Source organism: Vanrija pseudolonga, chromosome 1 (assembly GCF_020906515.1).
Source record: "Vanrija pseudolonga chromosome 1, complete sequence".
Taxonomy (NCBI): Eukaryota; Fungi; Basidiomycota; class Tremellomycetes; order Trichosporonales; family Trichosporonaceae; genus Vanrija; species Vanrija pseudolonga.
In genome coordinates this window covers 3,560,013-3,579,618 of record NC_085849.1, presented here as the reverse complement: position 1 = coordinate 3,579,618, position 19,606 = coordinate 3,560,013, and the positions used below count along the sequence as shown (strand labels likewise).

The 19,606-nt window shown below is 59.6% G+C and overlaps 7 protein-coding genes across 13 annotated transcripts; 4 read left to right on the top strand and 3 right to left on the bottom strand.

Annotated features, from left to right (window-relative positions):
* Positions 1 to 119: 119 nt before the first annotated feature.
* Positions 120 to 3,245, bottom strand: avt3_1 (Vacuolar amino acid transporter 3). Of its 2 annotated transcripts, XM_062767829.1 has the most exons (9): positions 2,340 to 3,245; positions 1,823 to 2,297; positions 1,724 to 1,784; positions 1,497 to 1,685; positions 1,260 to 1,448; positions 1,087 to 1,222; positions 838 to 1,034; positions 575 to 791; positions 120 to 525 (listed from the first exon to the last, which is right to left on the bottom strand). In XM_062767829.1, exons 1-9 carry the CDS (start codon positions 3,020 to 3,022, stop codon positions 318 to 320), a joined length of 2,355 nt encoding a protein of 784 aa, XP_062623814.1. In that variant the 5' UTR covers positions 3,023 to 3,245; the 3' UTR covers positions 120 to 317. The 2 variants fall into 2 exon arrangements, with proteins under 2 accessions (XP_062623814.1, XP_062623813.1); XM_062767830.1 differs by having other exon boundaries at positions 1,260 to 1,685.
* Positions 3,246 to 3,654: 409 nt separating this feature from the next.
* LIP_2 lies at positions 3,655 to 10,125 on the bottom strand (the record flags this gene model as incomplete). 6 transcript variants are annotated; one of them, XM_062767822.1, is made up of 10 exons in its annotated part: positions 3,655 to 3,761; positions 3,809 to 3,903; positions 3,954 to 4,106; positions 4,154 to 4,542; positions 4,580 to 4,692; positions 4,730 to 5,427; positions 5,695 to 6,637; positions 6,683 to 6,854; positions 6,943 to 9,345; positions 9,386 to 10,125. In XM_062767822.1, 2 exons carry the CDS (start codon positions 9,935 to 9,937, stop codon positions 8,017 to 8,019), a joined length of 1,881 nt encoding a protein of 626 aa, XP_062623806.1. The 6 variants fall into 6 exon arrangements, with proteins under 6 accessions (XP_062623806.1, XP_062623812.1, XP_062623811.1 ...); XM_062767823.1 differs by having other exon boundaries at positions 3,700 to 3,736; XM_062767824.1 differs by lacking the exons at positions 3,655 to 3,761; positions 3,809 to 3,903; positions 3,954 to 4,106; positions 4,154 to 4,542; positions 4,580 to 4,692 and having other exon boundaries at positions 5,194 to 5,208; positions 5,266 to 5,427.
* On the top strand, positions 6,698 to 7,770 carry LIP_3 (Lipase; the record flags this gene model as incomplete). Its single annotated transcript, XM_062767828.1, has 4 exons — positions 6,698 to 6,858; positions 6,891 to 7,006; positions 7,057 to 7,445; positions 7,495 to 7,770. 4 exons carry the CDS (start codon positions 6,698 to 6,700, stop codon positions 7,768 to 7,770), a joined length of 942 nt encoding a protein of 313 aa, XP_062623809.1.
* Positions 10,126 to 10,518: 393 nt separating the features above from the next.
* Positions 10,519 to 11,062, top strand: LOC62_01G001340 (uncharacterized protein; the record flags this gene model as incomplete). The annotated part of the gene is made up of 3 exons (XM_062767821.1): positions 10,519 to 10,594; positions 10,632 to 10,867; positions 10,901 to 11,062. 3 exons carry the CDS (start codon positions 10,519 to 10,521, stop codon positions 11,060 to 11,062), a joined length of 474 nt encoding a protein of 157 aa, XP_062623805.1.
* Positions 11,063 to 11,697: 635 nt separating this feature from the next.
* LOC62_01G001339 (uncharacterized protein) lies at positions 11,698 to 12,357 on the top strand (the record flags this gene model as incomplete). The annotated part of the gene is made up of 2 exons (XM_062767820.1): positions 11,698 to 11,725; positions 11,897 to 12,357. 2 exons carry the CDS (start codon positions 11,698 to 11,700, stop codon positions 12,355 to 12,357), a joined length of 489 nt encoding a protein of 162 aa, XP_062623804.1.
* An 810-nt stretch (positions 12,358 to 13,167) lies between these two features.
* On the top strand, positions 13,168 to 14,253 carry LOC62_01G001338 (uncharacterized protein; the record flags this gene model as incomplete). The annotated part of the gene is made up of 4 exons (XM_062767819.1): positions 13,168 to 13,192; positions 13,250 to 13,698; positions 13,845 to 13,977; positions 14,039 to 14,253. 4 exons carry the CDS (start codon positions 13,168 to 13,170, stop codon positions 14,251 to 14,253), a joined length of 822 nt encoding a protein of 273 aa, XP_062623803.1.
* A 1,562-nt stretch (positions 14,254 to 15,815) lies between these two features.
* Positions 15,816 to 19,392, bottom strand: EFT2 (Elongation factor 2; the record flags this gene model as incomplete). Its single annotated transcript, XM_062767818.1, has 6 exons — positions 15,816 to 16,036; positions 16,246 to 18,204; positions 18,257 to 18,499; positions 18,668 to 18,699; positions 19,320 to 19,324; positions 19,390 to 19,392. The coding sequence occupies 6 exons, from the start codon at positions 19,390 to 19,392 to the stop codon at positions 15,816 to 15,818; spliced, it is 2,463 nt and encodes an 820-aa protein (XP_062623802.1).
* Between the last annotated feature and the right edge of the window lie 214 nt (positions 19,393 to 19,606).

The window sequence follows — 19,606 nt, the reverse complement described above, 5'->3', positions numbered from 1 at the left end:
GCACAGGTAGAACAATGCCACCCAAGCCGTCCTCCAGTGACTTGCGCTCGGACCTCAGATAAGTACTCCTATTGTTCGAGACAAAACGCAGGGGTAGCCCCAGCAGTGTAACGTTTGCGCCCCCGACGGTCTGCATGATGCCAATCTACGTCGTCATGCTATTCCATGTTTGGTACTACACCCGCTCGCACATGCACTGAGCGTCGGACACAGAACCACGTCTCCCTGTAACGTCGATATACAGCAAGTCTGAATGGCCCTGTCGGGTTCATGGACGTCGCAGAGGCCACTACACTACACCGGCCCATTCACAATGCTCATCCTACGTTCGGCACTTCACACTTACCAAGCCTGGGAGCTTCACCACCACCTGGAGCGAAAAGACTGCGGAGAGTTTGGATGGTGGTGTAGACGCCAACAATGAACCCAAAGGCGATGAGGAGACAGTCGAGTAGCTTCTGTCGACGAGTGGTGGCACATCCCCTGAGGTGAAGCATGGGAGGGTAAATGAAGCAGAGGGGAATGCTACCGTAGAGTCAGTGTCCACTCTGAGTTCTGCACGCGACAAACGTACCAAGCGAAAGCGCCGATGAGGGACACAAACTTGTCCAGCTCAGACGACCCCGCCCATGACAAGAGGGAGCAGAAGATGACAGTCCCAGCGCGGAAAATGTTCTTCTGCCACTTGACCTTTGGGTTGTGCTTGCCGCTCCGAGAGAAGAGCCCAGTCTCCATGATACGGACGGCAGGGAACAGCTGTAGGGGGATGGATAGAAGGATTGCGAGAGAATCTTGACATGTCAGCAGACGTACGGACGTTGGCACAGAACTACTCACAGAGGAACTGCACGCCTTGCACAAAGTGCTCCTCCTGTGGCAGATTGACGATGACAACTGTTTGAACCTTGCTGCCATACGCCGCGTAACCCAGGACACCAAAGGTCGTGAAGAGTGTAGCCACAATGATCATGACGCCGGTTAACGCGCCGTGAATCTTCTTGGGCTCCTTCATGGACTCTGCAATGGGAATGACACTGTGTTGGGGGCGTCAGCGGCATGCTATTGCCTCGTCACAGGGCTACCTACAGGCCAATACCCTCGAAAGCAAACACGGCGGTGCCGATGAGCAAGGGAAAGTCCTTGGGGTTGAAGGCAGCGACATCGGGTGGAGGAAGGCCATTCTTGGCTATGACTGAGATTTCCGTGCCGCCAATGTAGAGAACTGGATGTTAGCAGCGAGCCACGAGTTGGGGACTTACGGCCGAGCAGGATGAAAGCGTCTGCCACCAGAGCTGTAAACGACAGCTTTGCAAGGTTGCGGATCATGGAGAGAGGGAGGAAGAGGAGTAGCTGAGCAAAGATCAAGTCTCGCGTGGAGATGAATGTCTTGCAGTCAGTGACAGCGAGCACGAACGCTTGAAGGTTCTCAGCGACAAAGATGGTGTAGGCTGAGTTTGCGTTAGAAGGCTCTGGCTTGACTTTGAATGGGAGCTGACCTGCAACGAATCCGATTTGAGACACGGCAATGGAGGTGAGGATGCTGATGCGCATGTACTTGCCGTACAGGTGACCACCCATATCACCAAACGACATTGGGACCTTGAGGTAGGTGTCGACGAGGAGAAGGAACGACCACAGAGAGATGGCTGCAATGGCGAGGAGAACAACTGTTGAGAAGACCATGCCTGAGGGGTTAGATGGAGGGAGCGAACGAGGAACCAACCTCCATTGTAAAAGGCCTTGGCCATGAAGAGGATGCCTGTACCGACGAATCCCTTGAGCAGCTGCGCCAAGTTAGTCCACATACCAGTGCTAGACTCACCATCAGCCACGCCTGCGTGACAGTAGCAGTACCCTGACCCGGCGTGCTCTTCTGGCGCTTCTGCCTTCCATGGCTAAGCGACCTCTTGAGCAAAGGCGACCGTTCGTTGGCGGCGCGCGTGCCAGGACCAGGGGAGCCGCCGCGAGAGGAGCCCAGGCGCCTGCGACCCTCCTCGGCGGCGGCTTGCTCAGCAGCCGCTTCTTCATCCTCGTCTTCCAAATCCTCGTCCTCATCGAGGTCTTCACCAGCAAAGTGGCCGTACAGGTAGAGGAAGTCGATGACGTTGCGGACCATTGGGGGCGCCTCGTCTCCCCGTTCGGCGGCGCGGGCAGACACGAAGTTGCGGCGGAATCCTCCCGGTTCCTTGATATGCTGCATGGTCGGGTCAACAATGTCGCTGCGGTCAGCGTGTGAGAACGACGCCGAGCGACCAGGGCGGGGACGGTGGTCATTCTGCCACTTGTAAAGGTCGTGGCTGAGGCGGTGAGCTCGGCACAGAGGCAAGCAGGCAACCTACGTGACGTCCATGCCAGGTGCGTCATACGGGATGGGGAACGCATCGTCGTCGCGCCTTGACGTGCTACCATAGGCCGAGACGGAGCTTTCCCCCGGTGGGTCAGATGGAGCGATGCTCCCCCCACCAGGCGAGCCCGCGGGGCTAACGCGGCGGGCGGGGGTACTCGACTTGGATCCACGCTCGTCGGCCGTCATGAGGTGACGACGGAGGACGCGCGCCTTCTCCTCGTCGGGCACCTCGTTGATGTTGGAGAATGCAGACTCGCCAGCAGCGGGTGTCGAGGCGCCGGCCTCGCTCTCGTCGAACGGATTGTCGTCGTCACCCGTGGTGGCAGGGTTGGGGGTCGGGCCGCGGGAGGCAGTAAGTGCGCTTGAGGTGCTACGGGCGGAGACGGCGGTGCGTGTTCCGAGGCCGTTGCTATCACCTCCCTCGGCGGCTGCTCCCGCCGCCATCGAGGGGCGTCTCGACGTGGAAGAGAACGAGGCACGTGGTGGTCTGATGGGGATCTGCGGCACCGGTGGCGTGTTGACAAACGAGCTGGGCGCCGGGGCCGCAGCGGCCGACGACGACGAGCCCGTCTGCTGCACGCCGGGGCGGACGGTCGCAGTCGATACGTTGCGAGGCTGCGAGGGGGCACCTGGCGGGGCGCCGAGGCCACCTGGGCCCTTGGGGGGTGTGGTCATTGTGCGGGTGTGTGATGGGATGCGATGGGGGCGTAGGTCTGTGTTGAGTGCAAGGGACGATGTGCTGATCTAACGGCGTCTAGGGTGTGTTGCACGAGTTGTGCTGCGTGCGTGCGTGTAGGTGAGAGTCTAGACACAAGAAGGAGGAGTACGAGTGGCCAAGAAGGGGGTCGGTTAGACGACGAGATGGGGGTTTGTTGGAGATGGAGTGGTGTTAGGCGGTGGATGCAATTCGAGACGGTGGGGGTTGGCTGGCTAGCTGGCTATTAGGCACGGCGCAACCCAGCCAGAGTCAAAGTCATGCGTCATGCTGCTGCTGCACTGCTCCCTTCCTCGGATCCTCGGCTCTCCCCGTCGCGTGGACCGCGTGTTTGCATGATACCGAATGTAGGGCGCCCACAAGGCGTTCTTCGGCCAGAGCCGACAACGAATCCTTGACCCTACCTTCCAGACATCATGACCTCGCTCGACGAATGCACAGACAGAGGCTCGAGCTGGCTCGGACAGAGACGCGGCGGACCTCCAGCTGCAAAAAAGAGCATCGTCGCCGCACTTTACCACACATTGCCTTGATTAGCGCAATCTAAGACTGGCTTGATCGCCGTCTTTCCCGACCTCCGCGATCACGGAGTGTGTCATCTGCTATACCTGCTAGCCTATAATTAATTACTCGAGGATCAGCCCTCGCCCTTGTTCTTTTCTAACCAGAGCCACCTAGGCGCAAGCAGCACTCGTCACCCTACAAGGCGTCAGCTACGCTACTCTCACTGAACACGCTGCACTCACTTGACACCAGCGTATGGGCCCGAGTGGGCGCCAAAGTCGAGGTACTCGATAAACTTGGCAATGTCGGCAGTGAGGCCCATGCTGTCCTGGCAAGACTGCAAGAGTCAGCTACGCATCTACAGACACTCCTGTAACCCCTGCTCACCGTGTTCTCCTGGCCAGGGCAAGCGACATACGAGGTGCCGGCGGCGTTTGAGATCCAGACCTCGTTGCTCGACTGGCGGAAGCCAAACGAGCGCGGCGGGAGGGTCGGGATCAGGTCGTTGTAGTTGATCATGTGCTGAGCGCGGCTACCGAGCTGGAGCGAGGTCAGCGGCCGGTCCCCGCCGCCCCAGCAGCACTTACCGTCGCGTCGACATAGTCGGCCCACGCCTGGTTGCCGACCCTGGGCGATGCGAAGAGCCTGGCGTAGACCGTGGCGCTGCTGCCCAGGAGGCGCTGGAGGTAGGTCGCCGTGAGGTGGCCGACCGCCGAGCCGAGCGAGTGACCGGTGACAATGACCTGGGTGGCGCCGTTGTTGACGGCGTTCTGAACGACAGGGCCGACGGTGCCGGCGACGCGGGTGAACGTGTTGTAGAAGCCGTGGTGGACCGAGACGCCGGCAGCGTTGGGGAAGTAGCTCGACGACGGGGTGGTGAAGGTGAACTCGAGGTCGTCGGCGAGCGACAGGATCGAGCGCGTGTTGGTGCCCGAGATGGACACGATGATGTGCGAGCCGTTGTTGGCGACGTAGACTGGGTGTGAGCGCATGCTCTCGCGCAGGCTACCCACAGTACGGGGTGGCCTTGGCATCTCCTCCCTGCGCGAGGACAGTGGGACGGGCGACCGAGTTGCAGGGACCGCCACAAGTCCACGACCAGACATCGCCGCCACAGTACGCCGCGCTGGTGTCAGCCACGCACGGACCGACCGCCGGCTTACGTTGCGTACTGAGCCAGCGGGGCCCAGGTGTTGACGACGGCGGGGCTGACGCCGACCGAGCTGCGCTCGGCGAGCTCCACGGGTGCCGGGGCCGCGAGGGCGAGCGAGAGCGAGGCGAGGAAGGCAGTGCCGGTAGCAACGAGCTTCATGTCAGGCGAGATCAGATCAGTTGGTGCTCTGACAGCCCGCTGTTCAGCACGGCTTATATACCCCCACGGCGCTCAGACAGACACGTTTCATCCAGGCGACGACGACGGCGGCCCCATCGCCACTGTCGGCGCTGCGCAGCAGGCGAACGTGCCACTCGTGACCACGGCCACGATCGATGCCTCGTGCGGCCTGCAGGCGCCGGCGGCCAGCTGGGTGCTGGGTGCGCTGGGCTGTTTGGTGGAGCCAAGCCGGTCCCCGTGCCAGTAATAGCCCACGAGCCGGCTAGTCGGCGCCAGCCGACCGACCATGGCTCGCTAGCGGGCGGCTTGCTGCGCGCGGTGGCTGGTCGGACACAAACGTTCGGGTTTGCGACGCCGGCGACTGACCGCGTTGAGCAAACGTGCCACCGCGAGGTGAAGCGACGGGCGAGCCTGGCCGTCGAGGGAGGGGGTGAGTAAGCCGGCGGTTGTGGGGAGAATGAGTGCGAGCATCGGGATCGGGGCGGTGAGGAGGTGCGTTTCTGCGTTTCGTGGGGATATCCGGCTGCGCTGCAGCAGTGTCAGCGAGCGCGATCAAGCGGCCGCCGGCGAGATGCGATGGTGGACCACATGGAGAGGACGCGGTAATCCATCTGTGCGGATGCACGGGGATCACGACCGACTCGGGATGCCCGGCACGCACATTCGGGCTCGCTATCGGCGTCTGTGGAGCCTCGAGACAAGGTTTAGCGTGCTCGAACGAGCGTGCTTGCTCCTGCAAATGCTCCTGCGACGCCACCGCCACTGCGGAGCGCAGGAGCGGCGCGTTTCACTCACAGCAGCGGTGGGTGCCAAGCCCCTGCCGACGAAAATACGTCGCGGCGTCGCTGGCTCCGAAGATCTCGGAGCGCGTTGTTGGCTCGATCGGGGGAATGTGGAGAAGACTGTGGATGTAGTCACGTTGGTTGACGAGGACAGTCTTCTCCTCGCAGAAGGAAGGAAGCCAGTGATGGCTTGGCCGCCCGCGGCGAAGACAAGCGTAGAGCGCGTAGAGTACGTCATCCGGCACGCGCTCACGCGACCAGGCGACGACGGTCCGAGCTCGGCGCGCAGGTGCGCGCGCGCGCGTCGTCGCACGTCCCTCCCCTCGCCTCGCCTCGCCTAGCGAGGAGGACGCGCTGTGCTGCTGGTGGTGGATGTGTCCTGTTGACTCGGGGTCCCCGGGTACGACGACGGCCGGTGGCTGCGCTAGTCGTGCGGCGAGGCGAGCGGCGTGCTCGCTATTGGTGGTGAGCGCGCGTGCGCTTGCGCACGCGCTCGCGACCGACCAGCTGACCACAGCCACTTTCCAGTTCCAGATTTAGCGGAGCGCGCAGGCCAGAACCCCTGCGTTTCGCCCTGGCACCTGCCCACCACCGGTGGGTACGCCCGGTTTCAATCGCCTCTGTCGCTCGCACTGAGGTCCAATTGCAGGTGGGTTGTCACCTCTTGCTTTTGTCGCTGGCCACACCCTCTGCTCGCATCCTCGTCGACGTCGTCCGGAAAGCCGCGATTCCTCTGCGAATGCCAATGTGCTTACACACTCCGCTTCTGACCTTGTCTTCCTCGGCCGGTTGGCATCTTGGCCTCCTCCCCCTCGCTTGCTCTCGCGCTGCTGGGACGAGAATAGGTTGTGAGACTGAGACAGACCGGATCGGGTGGCCCACAGATCCGGAGACTCCAAGGGGTAGCTAGGTGGGGTCGAGTGGAGACTCCAGGGGTATAAAGTCGGGCTGCTGGGCTGTCCAAAGTCGTCAACAAAGCACGCTCTCCTCCCTCGACGCACCTCTCCCAGCGCAACATGCTCCGCACCACCTTCCTCGCCCTCGCTGCTGCTGCTGGCCTTGCGACCGCTGCACCGGTCGAGCGTGCTACCGCCGCTCCCATCGAGGAGCGCGGCGGCGCCTGGACGCTCAGCGCCGACGTCGTGGCTGCCTGGAAGCCGCTGGCCCACTATGCTGCGTGAGTTAGCCGAGTCGACACGCTGACCCCAGCGCCGTGTACTGCGACCCCGGCACTATCTGGTCTTGGAGCTGCGGCACTCACTGTGACTCAACGGGCCAGCTCAACGTCCTCGCGACTGGCGGCGACAATGGTTACAACCCATACTGTGAGCGGCGTCACGAGCCTCCGCACTCCCAACTGACACTGCTCGCGCAGACTACGTCGGAACCAACGGTTCCCATGTCATTGTCTCGATCGCCGGCACTAACCCCGCCTCGGTGTCCTCCGTCGGCGTCGACATCGACTTCCCCCTCACCAACGTCGACTCCAAGTACTTCCCTTCGGCTAGCGGTGTTCAGGTTCACGAGGGATTCTACGGCGCCTTCACCCGCATGGCGGGTGGCATTGCCCCCGCGGTGCAGAACGCCGTCAACAGCGGCACCAACCAGGTCCTCGTTGTCGGCCACTCGCTTGGCGGCGCTCAGGGCCACCTCGTCGCCACCTACCTTCAGAAGCTGCTCGGCTCGCGCGCGACCGTGACGGCTCGCCTCTTTGCCTCGCCCCGTGTTGGAAACCAGGCGTGGGCCAACTACGTTGACTCGACGGTGAGTTTGGTCAGCCTGGTTGAGCTCGCTCTGACGTCCGTGCTCGTAGCTCGGAAACCGCGCCCAGCACATGGTCAACAACAACGACGTCGTCCCCCAGCTCCCTCCCGCCGACTGGGGCTTCCAGCAGTCGTCCAACGAGATCTGGATCGTCACACCTGGCGGCAGCCAGTACCGTGCCTGCCCCGGTCAGGAGAACCAGTCGTGCCAGGATGGTCTCGGCATCGTAGGCGCCGTGGCCAACTTTGCTCAGTACCTCGACGTGGCTGTCCACCTCGGCCCCTACGTCGGTGTCTGGCTCTCCAGCCTTGAGTGCGCGGCTTAAGCAGGGCATAGCTTCACGGTTTGGAGGCGGTGGTTAGCGGGATCAGACGAGTTGGCTTGTGGAGTAAACTTGGGACACATTTGTGTACCTTTGGAGAGCATGAATAGTCTGGCAGTGATGTTTTCGATGGGGCGCTCCATGATGGGGACACACTTCCTCGGTGACAACGATTTCGGGGCATATCCGGCATTTTCTGCCTCCTCCTTCTTATGTACTGCCCCGGGCCGCACTGGTGCAGACCGGTTGTCAGCTGACGCGCACAATCCGCCCAGCTGACATCTTGGAATTGGGAAACCGTGCCCATCCCTCGATTCTGCGCTCTGCGATGAGGTCATCCCGAAGTCTGAGGGCTTCGGCGCGGTCGAAAGGCCCATCAAAGTGACTTTCAATCTCGTCGACCAGCTCTTGCGGCAGTCGCGGACGGAGGGCACCAGAAACAGGACTCCAGTGCTTTTGCTGAGGTAGTACGTTGGCAGTTGAGAGGATAGGCATGGCTGGGTCGACTAGGAAGAGTGCCACCAGTTTACGATGGCCTGGTCGTGTCTTGTCAAGCAGCGTGAACGGCTCAACCTTGTGTAGGAAGACGTTGGGAAAGACGAGGAGACGGCCCTCACGTGTCAGCACGCTGCCGAGGTCTATGAGGATTCCGTCTGAACCGTAGATCGTCTTGTAGGCTGTATCTTCGTACGACCCAAGTGTCTGCCAGGGGTTCGAGGAGCTGAACGAAAGCCGGCTTGGCGTTACGTTGTCGCTGTCGTAGTAGTACAGAGCTGTGGCACAGATCCGCTCATTGAGTAGCCCTTCGACATGCCAATCACCGCCATGGTACTCTGGATTCTCAGGGGTGAGCTCGATGTTGGCTAACTGGACGATGACTTGGAGACGAGAGGTGTCCGTGTACGGCTTGAACCATTGTGTCGTTCCACTGCGGTTGGCGTAGTTTGTCCTCCCGAAGCCCTCTCGACCAGATGGCTCAGCGTGCGTCACACGGTGGCTAGGTCGAGGCTGTTGAGGCAACTCTGCCGACGGGTCATAGGTTGAAGTTGAATCACACTTGTCCCGCGGTGGTTGAGACCAGGCGTCCTCGACATCAGGGCTACACCATCCTTGTTGGTTGCAGTACGCAGGGTTCATACACTTGAGGCGACCGTCGGTTGCTCTAATGCGATTACCAAGTGCCATTATGCGCCTATTGTAGTTGTCACGTTTGGAGGAGGCATTGGATTCCCAGTTCTGCTCCCAACGTATGACCCTTGAATAGACTGCTGACCACATGGGCAGTGCCGCATCGATGAGCTCTTCAACCACACCGTACAGGTCACGGTGTTCAACAGGGTGGAGGTTGTTGATGTATGACACGATTCGTGCTTTGCCAGTGGCAACATCGACAACAGCTGGAAGCCATTGGAACTCGCGCGAAAACTCCGTGCGCTTGCCACGGTCTGAAACCTCGGCCGTGTGGTTGCCTAAGCCATAGAACGCAAGACAGTTGTTGACGTCAAGTTCCTGATCAGCGACGATGCGTGTTTTGCCGTAGACCAGGGGCCAGAGTGAGGGGTTGACGAGGACGTGGACCTGGGAGTGCTGTTAGGAAATGCAAGTTGTGAGGGCTCACAGTGCCACGGCTACCGGGATGCCAGTCCTTGTCTTCCTCGGGAATGTTTGCAAATGGCTTAATGGAGTCAAGAAGGCGCGCGTGCAGCGTAGGAGAAACTGCACGGTCGGACTTGAAAACTACGCCGGCGCCGTCAAACACGGCCACGATGCCAGACCGCTGATACTCCTCGGCCTTGAACTTCAACTCGCGGAGGCAGTGGTCGAACATGGCGTCTGAGAACCCGTGCTTGAGGAACTTGAGGTCGTCCGTTATCCCCTGAGCCACTCGCTCTCGCCACCGAGCGACCGTGGTGCCGTCCCAGCGCGCGTCCGCTCCTCTGCCCAGTGCTTTGGCCATCTTTGCTCGGAGTGTGTTGGTCGGGTGGAGCTTGGCTTCCCAGTCCTCCTCATCCGTCGCCTCGTTGATAAACCAGTACAGTGCTCGCTCGCGAACGGTGGCAAGGTTCATATGCCAGTCGTAGAATGCGATGGGGAACTTCCTGTCGATAGAATGGAGGTACCAACCGGGGGAGACATTGTAGCCAGGGATGCGGTTGTCGACTAGTGGCATGTCGTTGTGTTGTTGACAGTGTGTGTGTTGTTGCGTGAGCTAGTGATCAGTGCAGAGGCTGGTTGTATCTGTAGCTGTGGCGAGAGGTGACTAGTGGAGGAAGTGGCCGGGGACGACAGGCACGGGCTGTGCCCAGGCTCTGGTGGTCATCGTGTCAAGGTGTCTCGGCGGAGATTGTGAATAGCTCGGCGCCGGGTGTGAGGTTATCTGCGAGCCGCGGGGGGGGGGGGGGGGGTTGGTCACCATGTCAGTGTGCTTGCCGTGAGTGATGTGACGGGAGGAGAAGAGGACGAGAGGATGGGGAGACAAGAGCAATGGAGGAGGACATAAAGGGGAGAGTGCCGAGGTCGTGCGAGATCAAGTCAATGGCCAAAGGCATGACGTCATGGATCAGACGCGCGTGTTTTCGCACCAAAGAGTCGAGCAGTTGTCTGACAAGACAATGCAACGGCGCGCAGATCCTTGTCGCCGAGTGTGACTGCGTTCATACCTCGAGGACGAGGACAGTTGCCTGAAGCATGTACAAGGCAACACAGAGGCCTCAAGCACCCCTCATACTCCTCTTACCTCACCTCACAGCCATGGTGACCTTGGACCTGGACCCATCGAATCCCGCCATGCAAGAGGTACTCGCCGTCCACTTCCGCGAGGACTGGCGTGAGTCTACCCCCCACACAAGGCCGCTAACCCTCAGTCGAGGAGTACAAGGCCGCCAACGACGGCCAGCCACCACCGCTGATGCAGCAGCCGACGCTGAAGAAGCTCCGGGACAACACGCACATGTGCGCCGTGGTGGAGACAATCATCGCGTTCCTGAGCGAGAGGTACATCGAGGACAAGCTTAGGGGGGTAGCGTCGCCCAGCATCAATCTTCCACCCGAGCTCGTCATTGACGTGCTCCACGTAGAGATGCTTGGTATCGGCCTCTGGGTAAGTACCCCTACTGGCGCATGCTGACAGCAGAACGAGCGCATGTTGGTGACGGCCGCCGACGGAAGCGCCAGGGGCCCCTCGTACCCCAAGGTCGCCCGCCTCTGCCTCGAGCTCCGAATTGCAAGTCTTCTGCGTGGTAGGAAAGAGTACGACGAGCTGTTGGCCCGCCAGAGGCAGACGATGATCTCGTAGGTGGTGCACGCGCTGCGGTGTCGTCATTGCAGAGCTGGCTCTGGTAGTCAGTCCTGCTCCGATCTCCATTCATATGCAACTAGCGCTGGTCGTGCTGAACAGGCGGGGGGTAGCAGCATTAGACAAGCCATCGCCCTGGGCTGGGTGGAGGATCGCCGCCGGGTGCACAGAGGAGCTTGGGCTCGCCTGCGATCCTGACGAAGAGACCTCTTCCACCTCTTCTCTTCGCCTCTGGCTTGTCCAGCGACGGTGTCGCCTGACCGTGCGTTCCGTCACCACCAACGCCTCGTCGCCCCGTTCCCCTTCGATTGGGGCCTGGAGCAGTCTGAAGTACCGCCTCCCGAGTCTTCCTTGACAATGGGCGTTGAGAAGGGCGCACCTGGTGACGCGGCCTGCTCTGGGTGGCCGTTTGGCTGTAGCCACAAGATGGTTGGTCCCCTCGTCTGCGGGTTTGCCACTCAGCACTGCTCAGTTTCTCAAACACCCACTTCTTTCTCTCTCACCTTCAGCCTCCCACACACCCCTCACCCCCTCACCCCTTCACACCCTTACCCCCTCACACCCTCACTCACCTCTCTCTTGCACGCACCCATCTCACTCGCCACACCTCGCCCACCAGAACGGAATCAGGCATCATGTCAGGTCGTACTCGCACCCGCGATCGTAAGTTCCTTTGCATACCACCCCCATGACTGTGGTTGCAGCTCATTCACCTAGCAGTGGGGGACGAGCCCGAGCTCCTTGCGGACGGATCCATGAGGATTCTGTGCGAGGACGACACCCCCTCCGGTCCCGTCAAGTACTACATCAGGACGCTGCCATAGTCCTACGGAGAAATCTTCCCCCGTGCCCTTATCGAGCGTTACGAGGGTGACTCGGAGGACGCCAACGACGCCACCGACGCCGACGCCGACATCAACGAGGGAGGTGACGACGGCGGCGATGGTAACGACAACGACAGCACCAACAACATCGACCACAAGAACGACGACGACCTTGAGCTCAAAGAGGGCAGTGAGGTCGCCGATGCGGAGGAGCAGCCCGAGCAGGCAACTGTAGGAGGACTACCAGGCATCGCGCGTGAGGCGGTACTGATGCTGAGCCCACAGGCCCACTCGTCGTCGGAGGCCAGCACTCAACTCGACCTCCATGCGGCCCACCCCGTCGGCACCGGTGATCTCGCTGTTACCAAGCCGGACCGCGAGCAGCCGAAGTCAACCGTTCATGCCAAGGCAAGCCGGTGGGCACGCTTCCAAGCCGCAGTCACCTTTCGCCGCAAGCGACAGAAGCACTAGTGACCCCGCTGCACGAGAGAAGCTACAAACAGATGGCTCCCGCCAGTGAGTCGCACAGTCAGCGTGGCGGAGGGGATCCATCGCTGACTGCAATGTGAGTACACGAAGGCCGAGAAGTAACGAGTCGCCAAGCATGTACATAGCGTATCCCGTCTTTCACAGTAAACCCAAAAACATAACCAAAACAGCCAAACCTGTGAGCCTGCCTCGTCATCGTCTCTGACGGCTGCAGCTCAAAAACATAACCAAAACCAGTAAACCCGAAAAAGAGCAGCCCTTTTACACAGCGTGGCAAGTGCCTATAGTCTAGTCATGTGTATGCACCTGTGGATATGTGCAGCTTGGGGCAGATGCAGGAGTGAGGAGTGGTAGGAAGTGCCCCACCTGCGTACCAACGCAACACAAGCGTCAGCGTCAGCCCTACCTAGGTGGAGGGGAGCGGCAATGCGATTGTGGCGGAGTCGCCACTCGCCTGGCTCAATCGCTCGGCGTCGCCTGTCGCTTGGGGTAGGCCGTCTCTCATGCCTTGGTCGGCAATGAGTCTCCTAGACGATGCGTTTGGAAGGCTGCTACGCCAACGGTGGTCTGGGCCCGAGGGGAGGGAGAGGGAGAAATGTTTTGATCGCTTATTCTTGGTGTGCGCCCCTCGTCGTCTTTCCCACCGTCCTGCACCACTAAAGTTCGTCGTCACCTAACCCAAATCGCCACTCACTCTTTCTCTTCCTCTCTCTCCCTCTCCACCCTTCCTTCTCTTACACTTCACACCTCTCTCCCTACACCTCTCCACCGACAGACATCAACAAAGACACAATGGCACCTCCCCAAACTCGCCCTGGTACGCGTCTTGGAGACCGCAGTGGACAACTGTGAAGGAGGCTAACAGCAGTTCCAGTAGACGACGAACCAGATCAATTGATGGATGGGTCCAAGCTCCTCGAGTTCAGGTCCCCGTCCGGCACTTTCGAGTACTCCATCAGGACGCTCCCTGTCCCCGTCAAAGCCCAGATGCTCGACGACGAGAGTGACGAGGACCTCCCTCCCCCGATGCTTGATATTGACCACGGTGACGCCCTTGATGGGCCGAGCGACATCGTCAGTGCTCCGCAGCATCAGAGATTTACCGATCCTCACCCATTGAGTGATCTGCTCGTCAAGGACCATTGTGCGCACCCCGACGATGATGCGTGCATCAGATTCATCTCGTTCAACGGCGACCTCCGCGACGCTGCCGACAGTGATTTCGCATGGCTTAACCAGATGCCCCTGGCTGCAGTCGATGAGAAGACTCGGCAGACTTGGAACCTGGGGGGTGACTGGAGCGAGCAAATGCGGGAAGCCTCAGTAAGTGACTCATTGTCGAGCGTGCATTGCTGATAATCAGGAGATTCGGTACAAGAGGTACCTCCTTCTGAAGCGTGCGATTACTGTATGTGCTCCCCTATAGCCGCCCTTCCTAGTCTCTCCCCGACCCTGTTAACACCGCACAGTTCAACAACAAGACCCTCAAGGAGAAGCTTAGTCCTATCATCACCGCCGTTCGGATCACCAACGCGCAGATGTACCGACTGCGCAACGCCTGTCTGACTTTCAACAAGGACGCGCAGCCAGCGTTTAGCTCAGGTGAGTGAACTATTCTGAAGTGACGCCATGTCGCCATCCTCCCCTCTGACATTAACGGCAGAAGACTTCTCCACCGACAATGTGAACCTCGTCTTCGAAGCAGTGGCAGCTGAGATTAAGGTGCATCGGTACGAGGAGTCGGATTCGCCTTCTGAGGCCGAAGCCGAGAAGGCGAATGGCAACTTACAGGCTGCGATTCGCCGATTAGACGCGTACATCGAGGCCCACAGCGACGACGAGATAAAGATGTACAAGGAGAAGGCGTTCCAGGTATGAGTAATTCGCGAGACGGCTGGGGCCGCGCTCACACGCCACAGATGATCGAGCGTGCCTGCTATACGAAGTCAGCTCGTGAGGGCCGTACTCAGGTCGTCCTTGGTTTTGACTTGGCCTCGAGCCTCGTTGGCCGTATTCTCGTGCGTATTTGAACGTCCTCACACGGCTGACCTTGCAGCAAACCTTGAAGGAACATCTTCATGGAGAAGAGTTTGAAGAGCATGTGGACTCGATCCTCATTCTGCTTTTCGAGACCCTGTGGCTCGGCTTGGTGGTCCACACACCCGGCCTCGTCCAGTGTTGGATCGAGCCTCGTATCCACACGATTCACCAAGCACTGGTCCGTGTCTTTCGGAGCACCTGGGCGGGGACCCTCTCCACTGCTATCCACCAAGACCTCGTGATCCTTGACTTTTGTTGGATGGCTGTCACCAGGGGAGTAAGTAGTCGATCGGGCTATGGAACCGGGCCCAGCACTAATCGTTTAGATGCACGGTACGCCGGTGTCACTCCGCCATCCTCCTGGCGATGTTGTGGCCGCGGACCCACGATTCTTCTGGCATGCAATCGAGAAGAAGCAGAAGGGAGTCTGTCCAACCTACTACTGTCTTACGGACCTCCTCGACTCCCCGCTTCAGAAGGACGGCAGGCGCAACATCCTCTCCTTCAGGTACGCCGGGCCTGAGCAAGAGCCCTTGGGAGGACGTATTCCTCGCTTCAACGCGATCCCGAGCCTGCAGCAGATCAGCTGTTACCCCTACTCATTGGGCCTGGCTGTCGCTACCTGCCGTTACATCAGCGTCATGCACACAGGCGACTTTAGCGGCTGCTTTATCGCCCCCCCCACCCCAATTCGACTATCACCCCGACGACCTCGAAGATGACTTGCGCTCTGCGCCGAAGGAGACGGGAAAGAAGGCAGTGAGGTGGGGTACGAACACCACGCGGACGCCTCCTCAAGACGAGGTCGAGAGGGCGGGTGAGCTGAGTGGGAGCAAGGCGGAGTCGGAGGACGACGAGCCGGCGCCTCCAGTTCGTCACCGAATCAGGGAATCGATCAAGAAGTGGTGAGTCGACAGCCTGATGCCGCCGAGTGTGGCATCCAATGCTGACACACCCTTCTTGTAGGCTTAAGAAGACCAAGTAGGGATGAGCTACAAAGCCCGTCGTGTGCATCAGGCTTCCACGGAAAACCCAAAAACATAACCAAAACAACCAAAAAGTGAGCGAGTGTCGCCTCCACGCCGCTGACCACAGCGGCTCAAAAACATAACCAAAACATGAAAAAAACCCCAAAAGGAGCAGCCGCCCTGTTGTGGCAATTGCCTATAGGCTAGTCATGTGTATGCACTTGTGAATATGTGCAATGTGGGCAGATGCGGCAGTGAGTAAGGAGGGAGGGTAGAGGCGCTGCAACCTGTTGTCTGAACCAAAGCCACACACAGATCGCCAAGTGCCACACCCAAAGTGCTCCTTACGTAACGAAACCAATATATTCATAGTCTGCGACTGCAAGCCGCAAACAATGTATAGACCTCTGACAACTCCAGAACGACAAACACTTAGAGCTTGTCGTAGTACTGGTCGTAGGTGGGGACGTCAGGCTTAAGACCCTTGCGAGTACGGATCTTGACGGCGAGCTCGTTGACCTTGGAGCCCTTCTCCGAGGCGTCACCGCCGAGGAGAGCCCAGTGGTCGAAGACGGCCTGGGGGAAGGCCTGGCCACCGGTAGCGGCACGGAGGTCGGCGTTGAAGCCGAACGACTCGGCGACGGGGAGGTAAGCTGTGAAAGTGTCAGCATTGTGTTACTCAAGGTGGAGGTGGAGGTGGAGGTTGATGTGGCGGAACCAAATCCGCCACTCGACCTCCTCGCCTCCTCCTCCTCATCGTCCAAGTCCACGATTTTCGTGGACGTAAACGATGATAGAAAAAACTTTCCCTTCATTGTGTACATCGGAGTGCCGGGACGCTGCTCGGCCGAGAAGACCTGACCACGACGAACGTTGAGGACCGAGTAGACACCACCCTGGGCCGAGTCCGGGCAGGCAATCTCGACCAGGAACATGGGCTCCTGGAGACCGGGCTTGGCGAGGAGCTGGGCGGCGTAACAAACACGACGGGCCGTGGGGATGATCTGACCACCACCACGGTGGATAGCGTCGGTGTGGAGCGTGCAGTCGAGGATCGAGAAGCGGATACCACGCATGGGCTCCTCAGCAACACCACCCTCCTTGGTGGCCCACTGGAAGGCGGCGACGACCGAGTCCTTGATCTCGTTCATGTACTGAACACCCTTGGAGGCGTCAAGGAAAAGGTTGGGGCCGGTGGTGTCGGGACCGAAGCACCAGATCTTACGGGCGTCGGTAACGTCCCAGCCGTAGGTGTCGGCGAGGTAACGGGCACGGGTCTTGGGGTCGTCACGGGGAGCGACGCGGCCCTCCTCAATGTCCTTGGTAAGCTCCTCGTCGAGGGGCTCAGCCTTGACCCAGAGACGGTTGTGCTTGTTCTGCGACTTGGAAAGAGCGATCATCGAGGACTCGGCCTGGACAGTCTCACGGTAGCCGACGACGGGGTCGGACTTGCGGAGGGGAACACCGGCGTGGTCGTTCTCGAGGTCGTTGAGGCAGATCTCGAGGTGGAGCTCACCGGCACCGGCGACGATGATCTCACCGTTCTCACCGATCATGGTCTTGACACAGGGGTCCGACTTGGAGAGACGCTTAAGACCCTCAACAAGCTTGGGGAGGTCCGAGGCGTTCTTGCACTCGACGGCGACCTGCACGACGGGCGAGACCGAGAACTTCATGACCTTCATGTTGTGGGCGGTCTCCGAGGTGGTGATGGTACCCGACTTGAGGAGGAACTGGTCGACACCGACAAGACCAACAATGTTGCCGGCGGGGCAGTCCTCGATGGACTCGACGGTACGGCCCATCATGAGGACGGTACGCTGGATCGACTTGATAACCGAGTCGTCCTTCTTGCCGGGAACGAAGTTGGGGCCCTGGATACGGACCTTGGGGCCCGACGAGACGGTACCCGAGAAGACACGGCCGAAGGCGTAGAAACGACCCTTGTCCGAGGTGGGGACCATCTTGGAGATGTAGACCATAAGGGGGCCCTTGGGGTCACAGTCGCGGATGGCAATGGCCGACTCGTCGTCCATGGGGCCCTCGTAGAGGGTCTCGACACGGTACTTCTGGGCGGTCTGGGGCGAGGGGAGGTTGATGACAATCATCTCAAGGAGGGCGTCACCGGCAGGAAGGAACTTCTTCATGACGGTCTTGAGGAGCTGCTTGCCCTCAAGGTCCTTCTCGTCCGACGAGAGCTTGATCTCGAGCTTGTCAAGGAGAGTGGGGATCTCGTCCTTCTTGAAGTTCATGATCGAGTCGAAGATGCGGAAGATGGGGTCAAGGACGAACATGTTGAAAGCACGCTCAGTGCCGTCAGCCGAGGCCTTGGACCACTTCTTGGTCTTGGGGTTGAAGTAGTTGTCGCCCCAGAGCTTGGGCATGAGCTTGTTCTTGTCAACACCGAACTTCTTGGCGTAACGGGTGGCGAAGTTGCGGAGGGTGAAGGCCCAGCCGTGGAGACCCGAGCCGAAAGCGACGGTACCCTGGTCGGGGTAGACCTGGACGTCACCGAGGACGGGGTCGGTGTAGGTCGAGATGATGACGTTGACCGACTCGACGGTACGGGTGAACGACTGGTAAAGGTCCTCCTTGGAGACCTGGAGCTCGAGGAGGGCACGGTCGACCTTGTTGATGACAAGGACGGGCTTGACACGCTCACCGAGCGACTGACGAAGGACAGTCTCGGTCTGGACACAGACACCCTCAACACAGTCGACGACGACAAGGGCACCGTCGGTGACACGGAGAGCGGCGGTAACCTCAGACGAGAAGTCGACGTGACCGGGCGAGTCGATAAGGTTGATCAGGAACTCGTTGCCTAAGAAGTCGTCAGTATTGAATCGAGGCGAGGTCCCAAGCCAATCACTCACCGTCAGTCTTCTGCTTGATGTCGGCGACGTCCTCCTTGTCGATGGGGAAGTACATCGAGATGGCGGTCGACTTGATGGTGATACCACGGTCGATCTCATCCTGACGGGTGTCGGTGAAACGCATCTCACCGGCCTTGGCACCGGCAATGATACCGGCCTTGGAGACGAGCGAGTCGGTAAGAGTCGACTTGCCGTGGTCGACGTGGGCAATGACCGACATGTTACGGATGTTGGTCGGCTTGTCTACAAGGTGTCAGACTGAATTCTAGGGGCTACGATGACAGGGTCATGAACCGAAGCTTTGTCAGGCGTGCTGGGATGTCCCAAACACGTTACAAAGCTTCGAAACATGACCTTCACAGTGACACCTTAACGGTGTCACCTTCACTGTGGACGAATTGCCCGACATACCCATCAGCTCGCGGATCTCATCAACGGTGAAGCTGTGTAGCGTCAGTAGATGCAAGCAGAGGTCGAAGAACAAGTCGGATGATGTTGGAGGACATGTCGAAGGAGGATGGTGATGGTTGGTGGTCAAGTGCCACACTGCCACAAAAGTGCCACACTGGCTCCATGGTGGGCGGTGGGCGGGCAGCTCGTGCGCATGCACATCACCATGACTGTTGTGCAGTGGAGGCGATGTGGATGGACAATGTGTTGTCTGGCACGGACCAAGTCGGGAGGGCCAGGGTGGAAGATGGCGGGTTGCCACCGAGAGAGAAATTTCAGACCCAAGTTCTCGGGACGCCTTCCATCTTTTGCTGGCTCTCCAGACTTGGTTTCTGTGCTGTCCATTCACTTGCCCACCGACGCGAGGCCACCATGTCATGTAGCAGGCTGTCGAGATGGATGGCAACTCCCAAGACCGCTGGGTCCCCCACTTGGCCAGTGGAGCAGTAGCCGTCGGCCACGGACCGACCGGGACAAGGGAGGGGGCCTCTGCGATGCAAAATTGATTGCACTCGCGCTCTCGCCGCTGCGTTGACTGCAGCGTCGACTGCAGCCCCTCCAGAGCCATCGAAGAGGATCCCGGAACTGAAGATATACTCGAACAAACACTCACTTGACCTGGGACTTGTCAGCAACATGTTCGGGACTACGGCTGGGAGAGCCTCTGGAGAGCCATGACGCACCATTTTGGATAGTCTTTTTTACGGTCTTTTTAGATTTTTAGAAAGGGGTGGCGAAAGCCGAGTGAGGGGATGATTGATCTCGGACGAGGAGCTTTTATAGCACGCTTGCGCGAGATGATGGAGAGATGTATCAGCGAGATGTCCAGTTGTGAACAGCGGCGGGGGGGAGCAGCGTGCAGCCAGCCAGTGGGGGCGGATTGCCAGCGAGGGGGACTGT

What these genes read in the sequence shown, in the direction of transcription:
- avt3_1 (XM_062767830.1), bottom strand. Translation starts at nt 3,022, where the DNA reads ATGACCACACCCCCCAAGGGCCCAGGTGGCCTCGGCGCCCCGCCAGGT. An exon ending in GCACCTGGCATGGACGTCAC is followed by an intron (nt 2,298 to 2,339) that starts GTAGGTTGCCTG and finishes TCACCGCCTCAG; the next exon opens with CCACGACCTTTACAAGTGGC. An exon ending in TCACGCAGGCGTGGCTGATG is followed by an intron (nt 1,785 to 1,822) that starts GTGAGTCTAGCA and finishes AACTTGGCGCAG; the next exon opens with CTGCTCAAGGGATTCGTCGG.